We start from the raw sequence: 16,734 nt of genomic DNA, 5'->3' as shown, positions 1-16,734 counted from the left end.
ACCAAAAAAGCACAGCTTTCACATATGCACAAACCATATTATCTCCACGGTGCATGTAGGAATACCATATTAAGATCATTTGACACCATCACGGGTACCACCACAGGTTTTTTTGTTAGTTTTTTTACAGTTCTTTTAATATTTAGGCTTAATATTGCGAGTGAAAACATTGAATAACAGCTTCCTGTGAAGCAGATACAGCAGAGGAAGGAAGCTGCAGCTGTAAGGCCACCGTTAGGAACTCTCAGCCTGTCTAACTGAAAGGGTCTTTGTGACATCTAATGACACACACACACACACACACACACACACAGGGCCAATAACTGATGCTGCAAAGGATGTGCCATCAGGAAGTCCCCCCCCATCCAGTGACTGGCCTGTCAATCATTTAACAGAAAAAGAGAAGCGCGCTTGTGAAGCCAGTCCTCTTAGATTCACAATGTCACTGCTTGCTAGAACTTTAACCACTGAAATGAGTTTTGTGGTCTTTTTTTATTTGGGTCATGATTTGATTGAGATCAGCGAGTCTCGCAGTTAAAACCAGGAAGACCGTCATCAAGCTAGATGCTAGGAAATGATTGCTCTTTCAGGAGATTTTAGTAGAAGCCTAAACTTCAAACTAACTGTGACCTGGCCTCATGACCACAAGTGAAGCACCATATACGATGCAGACTTGCTATGTAGTATATATACAAATATATATATAACTAAAATATTAAGGACAACATCAAAAGTCCTAAAGACAACATATGCAGTATCTCCTATGTGAATGATATATTACTGTTAATTTTGGATCCACCATCTTTGTTATCCCGGATACTGAAGGTACTTAGAAAGTTCCAGGTACAAGATCATTTGGGATGAATCATGTTTGTCATTAGGTGTTAGGCAGTGTCGTTCAATCCACCCTGCAGACTTCTCCAGATCCCCGTTATCTGCACACTAAGGTGGAGCAAGATCTCCAAAGATGGACCTTATCACTGCATGCCAGGATAGCCGGTGTTAAAATGGATGTTTTGCCTGCTCCTGCAAACTTTATTTCATGATTCGCAAGATCATCTGGAATCTGAAATTCATCCGAACTTTGCATTATACATTACTTAGGGCCTTTCCAATCAAATGCATTAAGGTTTGGCAGATGCGTTAAGTTTAGCAGATAAATATATAGGTCACTAAATATAGTATAGGTTATAAAAAACACTGTTCTCTGGGCTAAACAACAAACAACGCATGCAAGTTTTTGGTCCAATCGCTGCCAATATATTAGTCGATTTTTAACTGATGGAAAAATGTATTCAGCGTTCAAATATCAAGTGATATTTTTCTGGCGATGCACCACTTTTTTCTCAAGAAACTGAAAGACAGTTCTGGTTCAGTTTTGAAGAACTGTGTGAGAGGCATCTTCTCTGTTTTTATATTTGTAATTTATATTCTTAAGGTTTATATTTGTTAAGACCGTTACCAGTCCTTTCTGTGATAAACGTCCTAAAGCTAATTGATATGTGATATCACGTTGTTACTACGGTTTATATATTGTTGTTAAAAAAACCCTAAAAAAACATCAAAGTCGCATTTAATTTTTTTTTACAAATATGTTACTTTAGAATGTTCTCCTAGCCATCGGAGGTGAAGATCCCACTCAGAAAAACATCCTATAACCCTACTGCAGTGCTACTTGGTTCATAACCCTGAGAGATTCTTGTAAGAACGTTAGCCAAAGTCCTGAGACGGCGTGCAGGCAGCAGACTGGCGTACTTCTGTTTTTACTGCATGCATGTTTCTACATGACTGTCTTTGGCTGAATGAGATCTCTGGTTAGGCTACTTTGCATGTGGGTACGGAAGTGTGGCTAGTCAGGTAGCCACAGTCACCGCTGCGTTACCACAGACCGGCTTCTGTTATTGATTCCACACACATACAAAAACACTCGACAAAGAAAGCCCAGGAACAAACAAGCCCGCGACGTTTCTACTGAAATGAACACTGGCTACTAAAAACTACGAGCGTAACCACAGATTTCACTCAGGTGTATACAAACTGTTTTTCACATCAAACATTTGCATGCAGCTGAACATGCATCTTCGTCCTCTATGAATATTTTCCTAATAGTTCTGGAAAAGTTCCTTTTAAATAGCAGGTTCATATATAAATAAATTAAATAAATTAATAAAATAAATAAATTATTTTTTGAACCTGTTAATTAAAACGACATGATTCAGTATATATATATATATATATATATATATATATATATATATATATATATATATATATATAAAAAATAATAAAAATCAAAAATAAATTATATGTGTGTGTATATATATATATATATATATATATATATATATATATATATATATTTTTCTATGATTTATTTGATCTCTCTAAAAGAAAATGATTAAGAGTTCAATTAACAAGTTTAATTAAAAAGAATACAAATGCTTTTAACCAGTTGCCTTCAATCAAATTAACAGGTTAAATACATACACACATAAATGAATGAATGAATGAACGAATGAATGAAAGAAAATGAATAAATGCATATTATTTTTATCCTGTTTATTTGATCAGTCACTCTACATGAACATTTAAAAACTGAAAAAATGCAAATAAATAAACCCATACTTAAATTTTTTATTTTATTTTAGTAATTTAGCTCATTTTAGTTAAAATAAAAAAAAATAAAAATAAAAATGAATGAGTAAATATGTTAATTAAAAATATTTGGTTTAATTAAATTAGCAAGTAAAAAAAAATGTTAAGAGTTTTTTTTTTTTTTATTCATTTTTATTTAAACCATCAAAACAAATCTGTTAATTTAAATGAACTGGTTCAGTAAGGATTCTTTTTATTATCGATGTTGTTAAGTGTAGCTTGACTGTAGTTCAACTGCTCTCAGTTCCAAGCAGCTCGAAGCTTGACGAAGTTGAAAGCAGCTTCTGGATATTAAAGCCACACGATGAGGATATTTGCAGTTCAGCGTTGCACTAGGCTTTTGCACATATCCTGTGCGCAGCAAACAGACGGAGAGAAAGGGGCGCGCACCTTGCAAAAGCTGCTTCTTCCTGTCAGAGCCCTGAACGGAGCCTTATTCCGCTTTCTCAGAGCCAACGCAGGGCTCGAGGTGCTAAAACAAGGCCTGGGGCTCTCAGCGATACGGTTATTTTCAACAGCCTCGCAGCGAGAAGCTGTCGACTGACAGGAAAAGTGGGTGAGGGGAGGCCAATAGTGAAGGAGAACCGAAGAAGGCAGAGTTCCCGACCTCTTATCTGCGCTTTCACAAAACCTCTCTGTGGTTTCTGAACATACGCAGAGAGGCTGAGGACGCTTCGCTCGTGCGTTACGAAACGCCGGGCCCTCTCGTATTATTTGGCATGCGCTTGGGCTCCTGAAGTGACTCTGATCATGAAATCTTCATCATGACAAACAGGACGGCTGCGATTCGATACGAGGCTCCAGCGGATCGATGGCTGACCAATCAGTGGTTGATTTAATATGATGTGGTCAGCGAATCAATGTCTGCCCTCAAAATAATTATTGAAATGAAACTGGCGTGTGTTCGCAGCAAAACAAACCTCCTGGAGAATACACGTCTTGGCTTTTTTAATTAATGTTAAAAATGGCAAGATATTAAGGCAAGAGTCATCCAGAGCAACAGTGAAACCAACATTTCTCTCGCTTTTTTCTTCCATAACTTGACCTCTTTATTGACTAAAATGGACTGATTCTTTTGCAATAAACATGAACCAAACTTTGCATGAAAAATATCACAGAAAAAATTGTCTATACAGTATTTACTACCAATTTCCCTCATAATTAGTGAAATAATTTACAAATAATTTTACTGTTCAGTTAAAGTTTTGTACTTGGTGTTAAAATGAAATAAGATCAATAAAATTAAATCGATATCAAATAGGTAGAGCATTAACAAAATCCATATAGCCGTTTAGACAGATGTGAACTTAAAATTAAAATAGAAAACCAATCTGATTTGCTAAAAATGAGCTTAATCTCATTCAAAATATTAACAAAAAGCATATTAGTATTTTGATGACACTAAAAGAACAATGATAAATACACAGACGGATAGATCAATAAAAAAAAAAATTCTATAAATTTTCTATAAAAGTAAAATAAAGTTTTTATATTTTAATGCACTTTTTGTCTTATGCATGTTTAATGTATTGAGGGTAATATTGTTTTATAACATAGCATAACAAATAGAATATTTATTCACAAATTAAAAATGATTTTATAAAAACGACATATTCACAATTTTTCAACGGCGTTTGCCACAGACTTCCAGGAAATAAAGTCCAGCAGTGGCCTGGCTGTGTTCATCTCAGTCTCTACACCTCGAGCGTCTTTCTCTCTTTTCCTGGAGCTGCGCTTTGACGACGCCATTCAATACATTCCCATCGTGGTTCTGTTGGACGCTGTGCTCAATAGCGAGTCTAGCAGACACCGGGCTCAATATTACCAGGGCCAAGCTCTTCAGCAGCTGCTCCATGTAAAGAGAGCAGGGTCAGAAAATCCATTTCAGCACAGCGACACACCGGGGGACGAAACTCAATATTAGCCAATGAGAGGCGTCTCCTCACGCGAGGTACTCCGTTATTGAGACATCAGCGTTTCATATCAGGGCTCTTTGATATGTATCGGGTATTATGGAGAATCAGAATCTCCACCGAAAGAATTCGAAAGAGAGTTGGCAAGGCAGCATTGTTATTTTTGTTTAAGACAACTGAGGGGCTAAATCATTCAAACGAGCTAAGTACAGAAATATGAAAATAATAAAAAAAGATCAAAATGACTGAAACTTAACGAACAAAGCAATATTAAAGCACTTTTAATTCTAAAAGAAGTCAAATAAAGTTCTTTTGTTTTTCAACGTGACAAATTAGCACTAATTTAATGAATTAAGTGTCAAATTTGCATACATTGCATATAATAATAGCTGAATAATAATAGTGGAAAAGAAATAAAAAGCTAGTTACCAAGGCACAATTTCTATTTTTTTAAGACAATTGAAGTACTAAATAAATAAAACTGAATGAATAAATAATACAGACTTACAAAAAATGGCAAAAACACATAAAAATTACTAATACTTTAAATTAACATTAAAGTAAGAACACTAAAATAATCAAAAATACTCAAATAATTGAAAAATGCACTTCTTTTAGAAAGATAATTTTGGTGATTTCATTCAAATTAGAGCTAAATTAACGATGAAATGTCTAATTTGCATACACTGCATATAATAATAACTTTTACTAAAATGTTTTAAAGATTAAAAATAAATCAGTGAATAATTATAACATAATTAACACAAAATAATAAAGGTATTTTTTAATTTCATAAAACTCTAAATATATGGAAACATATGGAAGTAAACATTTTGTTTAATATATTCATACTTTTAACTTTATTTTTATTAAATGTCCAGCAGTGACCGAGTGCAGTTAATTTTATCCACCTGTCTCAAAGAGGAAGAGAAGTATTTGGGAAGGTGCAGGGAAAGGGCCGTGTTTCTCCGATCGGACGCCGTGCCGATGCACTTTTCCCTTCCGCGTCTTACAGCAGAGGTACTCTAGTAAAACGCGAGTTTACTTTGCGCTGGTTGGAGTGGTAAAGCAGCTAATTTATTGCAGGTGACCACATTCCCACAGCTCCGACACGGCCCTCGCTCACATCCACACCTTCTCGTTCCGCTAAACCCTTCACATTCACCCCAGTGACCAGAGAGCCACATGGGAGCGGGCAGCAGGAATTTATGACTCTATGCGAGTCCCTCTGAATCTGCATGGGGCAGGCGAAGCGGCTTCCTTCTCAGGTGCCTGTGGATGTAGATAACCAGAATCAGAGGAGGCCAGGCCGGAACGACCGCAGGTCCACAGGACCACCACCGGCCCGAGAGCCACCGTAAATCCATCTCTGTCCACGCTCACGCCTCAGGAGGACAAAAACAACCTAGTAAAACTTTCAGCTACTCCTGAGAGATATATGGAAAGAAACGGTGCCCAGCGTGCCAGACGGCATGGAGTCAGGCAATAAGGGTGAAAGTCAGGTGAAAGGGGCTGGATTTCAGCAGTTCCTCATCACCCTTCACACAGACAGCATGTTTGTGACATTTATTGTCAATTTCTGAGAGAACTTTTTTTACTAAAACTACTAAATTAAAAAACACATTCAAATGATTATATACCTTCAAAAAACTAAAATCTACAAAATATTTTAAATTATCTTAATTTTTCATTAAATGTCTGATTTATTTATTTTTTTTATATTTTAATAAACTAGTAAAAAAATCAATAAAAAAAATTATATATAAATACTTGCTCTGATTGCAAAAACAAGTATAAATATAATACTTAAAAACCCACTGGCACTGTTAAATAGCTTAGCTTTTTGATAGTATCTTGTGATAAAATAAATTTAATAATATAAATTGTCCTCCTTACTCCAAATTTTCTTGTTGCATTAGAAATGTTCCATTGGCCAAATTTAATTCAGAGTTTTTAATTGAGGAAACAGTTGTCCCAACAGGATTGTGCGTGGTAGTGCAGAAATTCAATTGGGCCAAATGGAAAAATTTTTTTGCAGAAATAAAACTACAAAAGCTGTAATCGGGCGGTACCTTTTCCAAAGGGACGTGTTTGTACAAAAGTGTACCTTTTGAACAGGTGCCGTCCCAGTGACAGCTTTGGTATCTTGATTTCTGAGAGTGTGTAAATATTGTCTATTAAACGGGTGATTTGATCGAGGCTTCACATGCTTCAGCTTTAAATCGTGTAGCTTGACGAGTTGCAGTTTCATAGCAGCTTCCCAACAATGACGTCAAGCCAGAGGCTCAAAGCAAACTTCCTTATTATTTACACCTTTCTGCGCCGACTTAAAGAAAGAGCTTCAATAATGAACTTTCTCTGAGCACCATGAGCGTGTGTGTGTGTGTGTGTGTGTGTGTAGCGATTCCAGCAGAGAGGGTGGGTGTGTTAGATTTACACACAAAACCTCAGATAAAGCGATACCGCACAGAGATACGGGATGAATCCTCACACGCGTCTGTCAGTTTGTAGTAAAGAAGAGAAATGAGACTGCTAGATGAGAAAGGTCTAAAGCGCCTGTATAAGTGCATGCTTACATACGCTGATACGCTCTTCAGCTTTGCATATACATAGTTTTTCCTTGATAATAGGAAATGCAAATGGGCTGTATGTAACAAACATTCTTATTTGATATATAAATGTATATGCAAATGTATATAAGCAAACGCGACACGTGTACAAAGACATGCTAACAATGTGACTGTCCAGTTCAGATAATCAGGAAAAATGACATGTACCGAGCAACGGAAGAAATGTCATTTTCGCTTTACACTGATGTAAAGTCGTAACGGTAGTAAGAACCGCTGAACTGCTAACGTGTTGCTAAGGGTTAAAAGCAGAGTTTAAATGTATGGTTGCCAAGCAACAGTGCGACTTGCTGCATTTGCAAACAAGTTTTAAATTAAAAGAAAACACATTTAATTGGTAAAACAGAGTGACAACAGTTCATGTTTCTTTATCGGATTGGGCTAAATGCGCTATTCAATCACTGTCTCACTGCTCTGCTGTGAATGGGTGCCGTCAGAATGAGAGTCCAAACAGCTGATAAAAACATCACGATAATCCACACCACTCCAAAATAGTCCATCTCACCAAAATCCAGCCACATATTTGTTTAGAGCTGTTTTGGTTTGTAAGCACTGCTTGATCTGTGCAGATTTCTCACCTGATTCAGATCGGACCACAATTTGCGCGCAGCAATGGTTGAAAACATCTTAATGCTGTTTTTTTTCTTCTTCTCCAGACGTTAACTGACAGACTGGAGTGCTGTGGATTACTGTGATGTTTTTAGCAGCTGTTTGGACCCTCACTCTGACGGCACCCATTCACTGCTGAGCAAGTGATGCGATGCTACATTTCTCCAAATCCGGTGAGAAGATGACCTTTGATGGCCTGAGGGCGAGTAAATATTCTGGCATATTTTATTTTTGGTAAACGATTCCGTCACAGTGAGCTGAAACTACTAGCATCGCATTTTTAAAAAACAACTTGACACGTTGGGCTGCAGAAACAGACACGTTCGGTTCAGCTACCTCGGATCATTAATAGAATAAAGGTCGTTTATTTAGTTTCATGTGGTCTTCACCTCGTCTTCGAGATGTTACATCGAGACTGTTCACATGTGCTTAAGAACAAGCATGCTCCGGGTGCGACTGATAAACTTCCTGTGTTAACTGAAAGTGCTCGCATGCATGTAGACGTATGTGTGTGCATGAAAAAGAGACGGTCAGGAAACTGAAAGAAGGCTTTTTCAAGAAGCAACTGAGAAAAAAAGCAAACAGAACACCACCTTTAGAAACGATTTCAGGGCATGATCCACAATAAAAATGAGTGTTTTAAACGCACATTTATACAGTTAGAACCTCAGCCGAATGTATCTGTGCGATGATCCACTCGGAGCTGTTAAATGAGTCAGTTTAACCATTGCAGGGTGGTTTCCATTCACCTCACAGTCATTTCAGTATGAGAAAGAAACTAAAGCATCATCTTCGGGCCTCAGCTGTGAACTCACACACCCGCAGGCATCAAAAACAGCACTTGAGAAACTACACAGGCTTTAACGAGCAGGGAAAGTCCAGAGCTGTAAGGACGTGCCACTGCTGCATGAAAAGAAGCCATTTCTCTCTGGGTCACAAACACGCTAATTTAAAAAAACAAAAACAGAGAAACTGAGATTCAGGTCAAGAGTTGAATGAAGAAGCTCTAAATTTGTAAACACAAATCATTTCATTCTACTATTGTTTTTGCGTTACATTAAAGAAATTATGTTATTTATTAAAGGCCCATGTGGAACGTCCAGTAAGTCAGCTCTTAATATGTTAACGCTAATTATTTTACCATTTTATTTCAGGTTTCATCATTAAACTTGGCCTCCTGAACCATTAAAGTGAAAATAAGAAAATCTAGCAACAGCACAGCTGCTAGTTTCACACTGCAAAAAAAAAAGTCACAGAATGTTCAAAGTTCGGCATAACGCAAGAAAAAAAGTTTTCAAGCTCCTAATGCATGCAACATAGCTCTAGTGCACTTTCCTTTTTCTAGCATTTTCAATAAATAAACATCGCAAAGACTGTTAAACTATTAAAGTGATTCTGAAAGTAAGGCACAGGTCGGTTCACATCACAATGCTGAAAACAGTTTTCAAACTCACGCTGCATGTGATAAAACTCGTGCAGTTTCCTTTCTCTAGTTTTTAATAAGAACATGTCCAAAAAGACACATTCGGTGCAACCACTTAAACTATTAAAGCCTTTAGTTTTCACTGTGAACAAGCAAACAATCTAACTCAAAAACTGCAAGTACCAAAAAAGGTTTCGAACTAGCATTGCATGCAAAAAAACTCTCATGCAGTTTCGTCACTAGCTTTTTCAGAAAGGAAACAAAGAGTCATTCAATACACCCTCTTAAACCAATTAAAGCCTTATTATACAGGTTGAGCAACAGGTTTGTTACAAAAAAAAGTCTGGCACAATGCAAGAATTGAAAAAAAGTTTTCAACCCGACACTGCATGCGATAATACTCATACGTTTCCTTTCTCTAGCTTTTTTCAATAAAGAAACATCCAATAAAACCTATTATGCAACAGGTTCGTTTCGCTGTGCGCTTTGCAACAAACTATAAAACTTCACAACAATGCAAGAACTGAAAAATAGCTTTCTGTTGCTTCATCGATAAGGAAAAGTCCAAAACGACACGCTGGAGTCCACCGTGCATGGGCTGGTTGAATGAGGTTAACCAGTGAAGTACTCACTAACCCACAGACTTGTGGTTTTCAGATTCAGCCACAAGATTTCAGTACTCTACTGACACTGGAAACCAGCACCTCGGTGTCGTCACTTAGCTCAAACACCACACTGAAGCGCGCTGGATGGAGCCTCGGATACTCACCCCTCGAGAAGCACGACTGGTAGGACGAGAAGCTCTCGAAGATGCTGTTGGAGGCCATGGAGAGCGACGGCGGCTGCTGCTTCTCCTCGCCTTCGTCCGAATCCAGCTCTTCCAACTTGATCTGCTCCCGAACTTTGAAGGGCTCCGGCTCGGCCCTGCAAAGAGCAGAAAAAAAAAAAAAAAACACGGCCGTGACGACATGCCCGAGGCTTCGCTCAAACGCCCTTCGCGTTCCAGCCCCTAAAATCGGACCCCAAAAACACACCCTGAAACCCATGGTCGCCCTGCGCCGGTCCAGCGAGGCGGTTCTGTCCCTGGATTCTGTGCATGGTTCACAGACGCGGCAGATTGAGATCGGCGGTCAGCCTGTGGTTGACTGATGCTTACCCTTGTGCAAAAGAGCCGGGCGCAAACGCCGCGCTGTGGTTTTTTCGGCGATTCACACGCTGACATCAACACGTATCCTCCTTCCCCCTCTCGCTCTCAAGTCCCTCTCGTCTATCTTTATCTCGCTGTTTTCTAGTGCCTAGAGAGCCGTGACCGGTCGCAGACTTGGTTTGTGGTTGTGGCGGCCCACAGAAAGCTTCTCCCTTAGTCAGACAACGAGTTTAACCGTTCCTCGCAATTGGGGGGGGAAAAAAAAGAAGCATCCGAGCACCATTGGGCCGTTTAGGTCACATGTTCTGGCGAATTTAATTTCGGCTTTTCTCTGCGCAGGTTATCTGGCGCTCGGGCCGGTCTGTCAAACCTACACCTGTCCACATTTGCTTGAAAAGAAGGAAATAGATGTGGTCTGTTTCAATTGTTAAGAGCGTGCGAGTGGAACAGAGGGGGGTTGAGGGCGAGGAGGTGAGAACGCAGCAGCGTTTAACAGTCGATGAGTGTGTGTGTGTGTGTGTGTGTGTGTGTGTCAGAGTTTGTGTACGAGAGAGAGGCGAGTCACGCTGCATAAGTTAAAGCATGCAAATCCATCTCCAACAGAGAACACAATTACTCCTGTGTCTCCGACGCCATAAAGGTGCTGCAGATGATCAAAATTTACATGGTGCCTTTGGTATCTCTCTTATCGGCTGATTCCGCAAGACAAATAATTATTTAATAAGTATTTACTGGCAATAAACTTGCACATTCTGATCACGTTTGGTGTAAAAAAATTTGCGTCCAATCAGGTTCAAGCCATCATAAATGGCATTACATTAGTATTTAGAGAAAACATCAATAGCATTTCTATGCTTTTAAGTGTAATTCAAGCTGGCAATAAAGTTGATAAAGCTGAAGTGCCAAATATTCTTACTTTTTAGCATCTGACATGAAAAAGTGGAAATCAAGTACAATATTTGATGTTTTTCATGTTACATTGTGCTTCATTTCAACCTGTCGATTCTCCAAGACAAACAAACCACAAAATACAGAGTGTTTACTAAAAATAAGCTGGAAAGTAGTGACTATCTTATAATTATGAATATCACATACATTGTTGTCTAATGCAATGACATCTATATATTTGTAAGCATAACTTCAGGGTCCGAATAAGAGCTAAATATTTTGACTTTTATCAAGTGGCATGTTAGATTTTTTATTCTTGTTACTTGGTGCCTTACAGATCATTTCAACCTGTTGATTAAGCAAGAAACACACTCTTGTTGGGTGTAAAAAAGTTCGGCATCCAACCAAAATTTAGTTTGAAGAAATCAATGTAAAGTGCAAACACATCTATTTATGTTTAAGTGTTGAATCGTTTTGGAAGCTAAATATTGTACAATTTTAACATTAAATACGATTAAATTTCAGCGATTAAATATATTTGGTACATATTGACAAATACTTCTCATATTTTTCATCAGTAAACCAAGATGCCTCATCAAGCTATGACTGATTACCATTTAATGATTGCATGATTTAATGGTTGTTCATGTTATACTGTATGGTCCCTTACATTTACTTCCAACCTGTTGATTCTTCTAATAGAAACAGTATGCATGAAATACATTGCTTTATAAAACTAAGCATCGAACTAAATGGCTCCAAAATATAATGTTCCACTTTTGCTGCACTTTATATTTTTAAAGTAAATGCCTTTACTTTTAGCAAATGAACACAATATGTAATCACATACATTATTTTAAAAGTGAACTGCACAAACATTTTCCCGTCTCTGATGATGCACTGTTTTGCAAAAAGAAAATGCTTATGTGATGAAGGTGAACGATTGCCTGCTTCAAACCGCAGACTACACTATGCACGGTACCTTTCGCGACATTTTAATCTGTCGATTCTGACAATACGAGAGTGTTTAACCTCACAAATAACACCAAAATATTTCCTTTTACGAACCGTCTGAATGAAATGGTCGCGATCGTTATGCATGCCGGTGTCGACATAATTGCAGGCCTCATTACCGTCTCACCTGCCCTTAATGAAGGCATTGCATTACACGTCCAAGTGGGTCATGATATCACACAAGCCTCCTGCCCATCACGCCCATCATTAGAACGTTTCATTTCGTCTAAAGAGCACCACGCTCGCATGACGCATCCCCTCAAGCCCCTATTATCTGCTCTCGCCACACACCTGCGTCCACCTCCAGCTTAGACGGCCCCAAATTGGCCCATGTGCACCTGCACCACGCCTCCAGCACATGCCTGACACACCCACACCTGTGTCGGGCTCCGCTCGACCGTTTGGGAGCGGTGGAGCAGATGCTGTCCCTCCTGACCGGGTCAGATTTCAGAACGGCACGCAGACACGCTTCCACAGACGTCAGTGCTGCAGAATGCCTGCTTGACAACGCTGAGGATTTCAGGTCGGATTTGAATTTTGGAATACAAAAAACGAAAGGTTCTGAAAATGCGGGGTCAAAGGTTTCTGCGGATGTACTTTGGCGTGCCGTTTCTTATATAAGCGATTGCATGAGTTTTCGCCAAGATTTTTGTCTTGTTTCTAGCCAAAATATCGAAGAATTCTAAAATCAAGAAGGATTTTCTAGACAAGTACAAAAAAATATAGTCTTGTTTTCAAAGAAGAGGTCAACATTAAGTCAATTTTTGCAACTGCTTTTGAAAACAAGACAATATTTTTTACTTGTCTAGAAAAGTTCTAGACTTTCTAGATATTTGTCCTAGAAACAAGAGAAACAATGGCTAGAAAGGCGCAGTGCAGGAACATTTTAAGTTCCGTGATTCCAGACTTGGAACCAATAAAGTGATCTGAAGAACCTGTCGTGACACCAAGAACTGGGTTTGGTTCTCGATCAAAGGTGGGCTACTTGAGAAAGAATATGTATACAGTTTGTTAAAATATTCAAATTTACAAAGCCCTACTTAGCTCATTGATTACATAAAAGATCGCAAACTTTTTAATTCCAAATTTTCTGGTTTATTTAAATTTAAATATGTATTTAAATATGTAATATGCAAATGATGCATCACTGGTGTGCACATGCTTTGCAGTAGTAATATTCACGTGTTATGCTGAAACAACTTTATTCTCAGGTACTTTTCGTGAATCTGACCCAAGATGAAGATTCTGAGTCTGAAAGGTTTCGAAAAGGACCCCAGAAGAAGCTTTATTTTGAAGAGCGACGTGTAAACGAGCTGTGAATCTAAACTACTCTACTCTGCTCTACTACAACTATTTAGAAGTTTAGAAATGCCGTTTGTCCAGAACTCCTAAATCACGGGATGTGTGTCTAGGATTACTTCTGGTAGAGTTTTGGGATGCACTTTAAAGTCCAGGGTTCTTCTACTTAAATACGAGGTTAGAAACATTCGTGTCTTAACGATGTCTAGCAGAGCGCGAGCGGTGAGTAGGAGGGCTGTCTATCTGTTATTTATTTATTGTATTCGATGTCTAGAACGCACAGCTGTCCTACACACACGCCTCCTGCTGTGTTCCCACGGCAACACATCGTGCCCCATCCTGGAAGCGCATATCCTCATCCCTGAGAAAAACATCAGTGGAGTCCCCAAACCGTGCTTAACTTACTAAACCTCTAATCTTTTCATGCATGGTTACAGTTATCATTACTGCACGTGGGTACTATACTGAGTTTTGCACTGCTTAAATACTTCCCCTGAATTTAAAGGTTTCAGATTTCAGGTTAGAGTTTGTTTTTAAATCTCATCTCATTAAGACTGTCACCACAAAGTCAATACAAACTAATATGAAATGTTAAGACAGTTATTGTCATGCGAGAATATATTCGAAATTATTTTAAAATTCTCTGTTTATAAATAAATATTCCTTAAGATTATACAATTTATGCAATGTGTTATTCTTTGTTGTACTTTTTTTTTTAAATGCATGATGATTCAAGTAATAAAAATGTAATGTGTTCAGAAAGAATGATTTAGAAGAATGAGAACTGAATGAAATTCAGTAGAGAATTATAAAATAAACTCAAATGTTACTGTAAATAAAAAAATATTATTGCTATAATAATTATGTTCAGGTTTAATTAAAGGGTACTGGAGTATGTTTTACAAGAAAATAATATTTTAGGCAATATATTTAAAATATATTGTATAATTTAATGTATTATTTGTCATTTCTTTGTAATTAAATGTGAAATTTACTAACTATGGTTAGTTTAAAACTGTTTGAGTGAATTTGACTCATTTTATGAGTATTACAGTAAAGAGAAAATCATCCATTTAATAGTTCTTTATAATTTCTCTACAATGACTGTTTTCGCTTTTCTCACAGCTCCGCTTCTTTTCCCTGTAGTTGAGGTGAAGAGATAAAAACAGGGACTTTCCTTGCATTTTTCTTCCTGTAGATCGTCATGATGAACATAATTATTAAACCCTGAGTCACCGCATGCCGGGAGTTCAGCAGCTAGAGGAGTGCTGTCTGAATGTGAAAGCGTTATGGACGGCAGCAAACGCGTCCGTTCGCCCTCCGGTTCATCTCAAAATCAACGGAGATATTAACGCGATTTCTCTGTGCTGCGGGGGTGGGACGCGGAGGGCTATGCATGCATTCGGAGATCCTCCAAACACCTGCTGACATTCCCAGAGCCGGAGGAGGATGAGTCAGGACTCAAACAGCATCCCAGACAGACAAACTGTGAGAACTCCCCTCCCAGACGACCTCTGTTCCTGTCAGTCCAACACCCTCTGCTCTTTCACATGACGGCGACCAACAATCTGCCTCTTATACACAACTGACAATAAACCACTGCTGGATAAAGATGACTATGACTACACTAGAATGACTAAACAATCCGCTGTGCAACAATTGCACGGCAAAAAAAACCAATCGTACTCATCATTACTTAATGTTAGAGGTTTGATTTAATCAGTAACTGCAAATGTGAGTAAGATATTTGGTTACACTTTATTTTGATAGTCCACTTTATACATTCTACTAACTATAAGTAGCTTTGTAACCACACGTCATTTGCAATAACCTGTCTACTGACTCTCAGAGTAGGGTTTAGGGTTAGCAGAACAAGTTTCTGATAGTACGTAGTATGTTGCAGACCCGTCAAAATAAAGTGTTAGAAGTTATTAAACAGACAGTCTACTAAAACTCTAATGACTGCTAGACATGTGCTTGCAAAAATGCTTACTCTTGGTATAAAGTGTAAAGTGGACTACTGAAATAAAGAGTAACCAGATATTTTTACTGGAAAAATACTTTTTACTGGAATCAAGCATTTGCATTAAAAAGTTTGGGGTTGGTTGGATTTGTGTGTGTTTTGTTTATTATTTTAATGTCTCACCGACGATTTATTTGATCAAAAATACAGTAAAAATTGTGAAAGATTTTTACAATTTCAAATAGCTGTTTTCTGCGTTAATATGTGTTCAACTGTAATGCGTTTTTGTGGAAACCGTGATGCAGCAAAGTAATGCATGCGTGTTAAAAATAGTCAAGAAATCTCATGCATTCAGTAAACGCAAACAGATATTCCTGAAACACAGCTGGTTACGAGGGGGAAAAAAAAGGAGAAAAAAAACTATGGCATTTAACCGTAACCCTGATATAGAGTGATAAAAATCTGTTTATTTGAGGATTTTATTTTCACTGCTGCTGTACACACTAAAAAATGCAATTGAGGTATTGGAATGGTTACACACACACACGCACACACACACACACACACACACACACAGACAGTGTGAGAGTGAAACGTAATAGGGAAAACATCCCAGGGCTGCGTTGGCAGACAGTACCTGACTGTGATGCGGTTTAACAGAGCATGACAGGAATCTTCAGTTAATAAAACATGGAGCGTTAAAATGTATCTGAAACACTTAAGTCACACTTAAAGTGTTTCGATGCCACCTTTGGATCAGCTGGTGTTTTAGTGATTTTTAGTGGATTTATGAAGTTAGTTCTCCTCATGTTCACATGTGTCTTGAAGAGGAGCACAGGTGGAGAAAATCATCATAGCATGATTTTAACCAAAAACAAACATGTTCTATTTGTTTTTGTGAATCTTTCTGTTCAGTTAATCACACTTGATTTGATCATTTTTATGACTTAAGTGTTTAATATTCTTTTACATGGATTCTGCCACAAGATAAAAAAAAATCAGAAGGGTATAAATTTTGAGATGAAACAGAAATGAAAGTTTAAAAGGTTAAAATGACCTCAGAAACTCAGGATTCAGAGAAAAATTGCAAGATAAAAATGCAAGATACATTATTATTTTTTTTGCTTTTTACCTATTTCAAATTGTGGTGTAAAAAACAAAGAATTGTGACAAACTCAGAATTCAAAGAAAAATAA

The 16,734-nt window shown here is 37.9% G+C and overlaps 1 protein-coding gene across 2 annotated transcripts in view; it reads right to left on the bottom strand.

The window, feature by feature from the left end:
• The window catches only part of runx1 (RUNX family transcription factor 1), a 45,782-nt gene extending 35,415 nt beyond the window's left edge, over nucleotides 1-10,367 (bottom strand). Inside the window, exon 1 of one of the 2 annotated variants that reach the window (XM_043245929.1) lies at nucleotides 9,997-10,367. In XM_043245929.1, coding sequence (XP_043101864.1) covers nucleotides 9,997-10,273 — 277 coding nt within the window. In that variant the 5' untranslated portion in view covers nucleotides 10,274-10,367. The remainder of the gene's footprint in view (nucleotides 1-9,996) is intronic. The other variant, XM_043245920.1, reaches the window with a different exon arrangement.
• Between the last annotated feature and the right edge of the window lie 6,367 nt (nucleotides 10,368-16,734).

This window comes from Puntigrus tetrazona, chromosome 1, assembly GCF_018831695.1.
Source record: "Puntigrus tetrazona isolate hp1 chromosome 1, ASM1883169v1, whole genome shotgun sequence".
NCBI classification, from domain to species: domain Eukaryota; kingdom Metazoa; phylum Chordata; class Actinopteri; order Cypriniformes; family Cyprinidae; genus Puntigrus; species Puntigrus tetrazona.
Note: the sequence above shows the minus strand (reverse complement) of the source record. Positions and strands in the feature narration are given on the sequence as shown.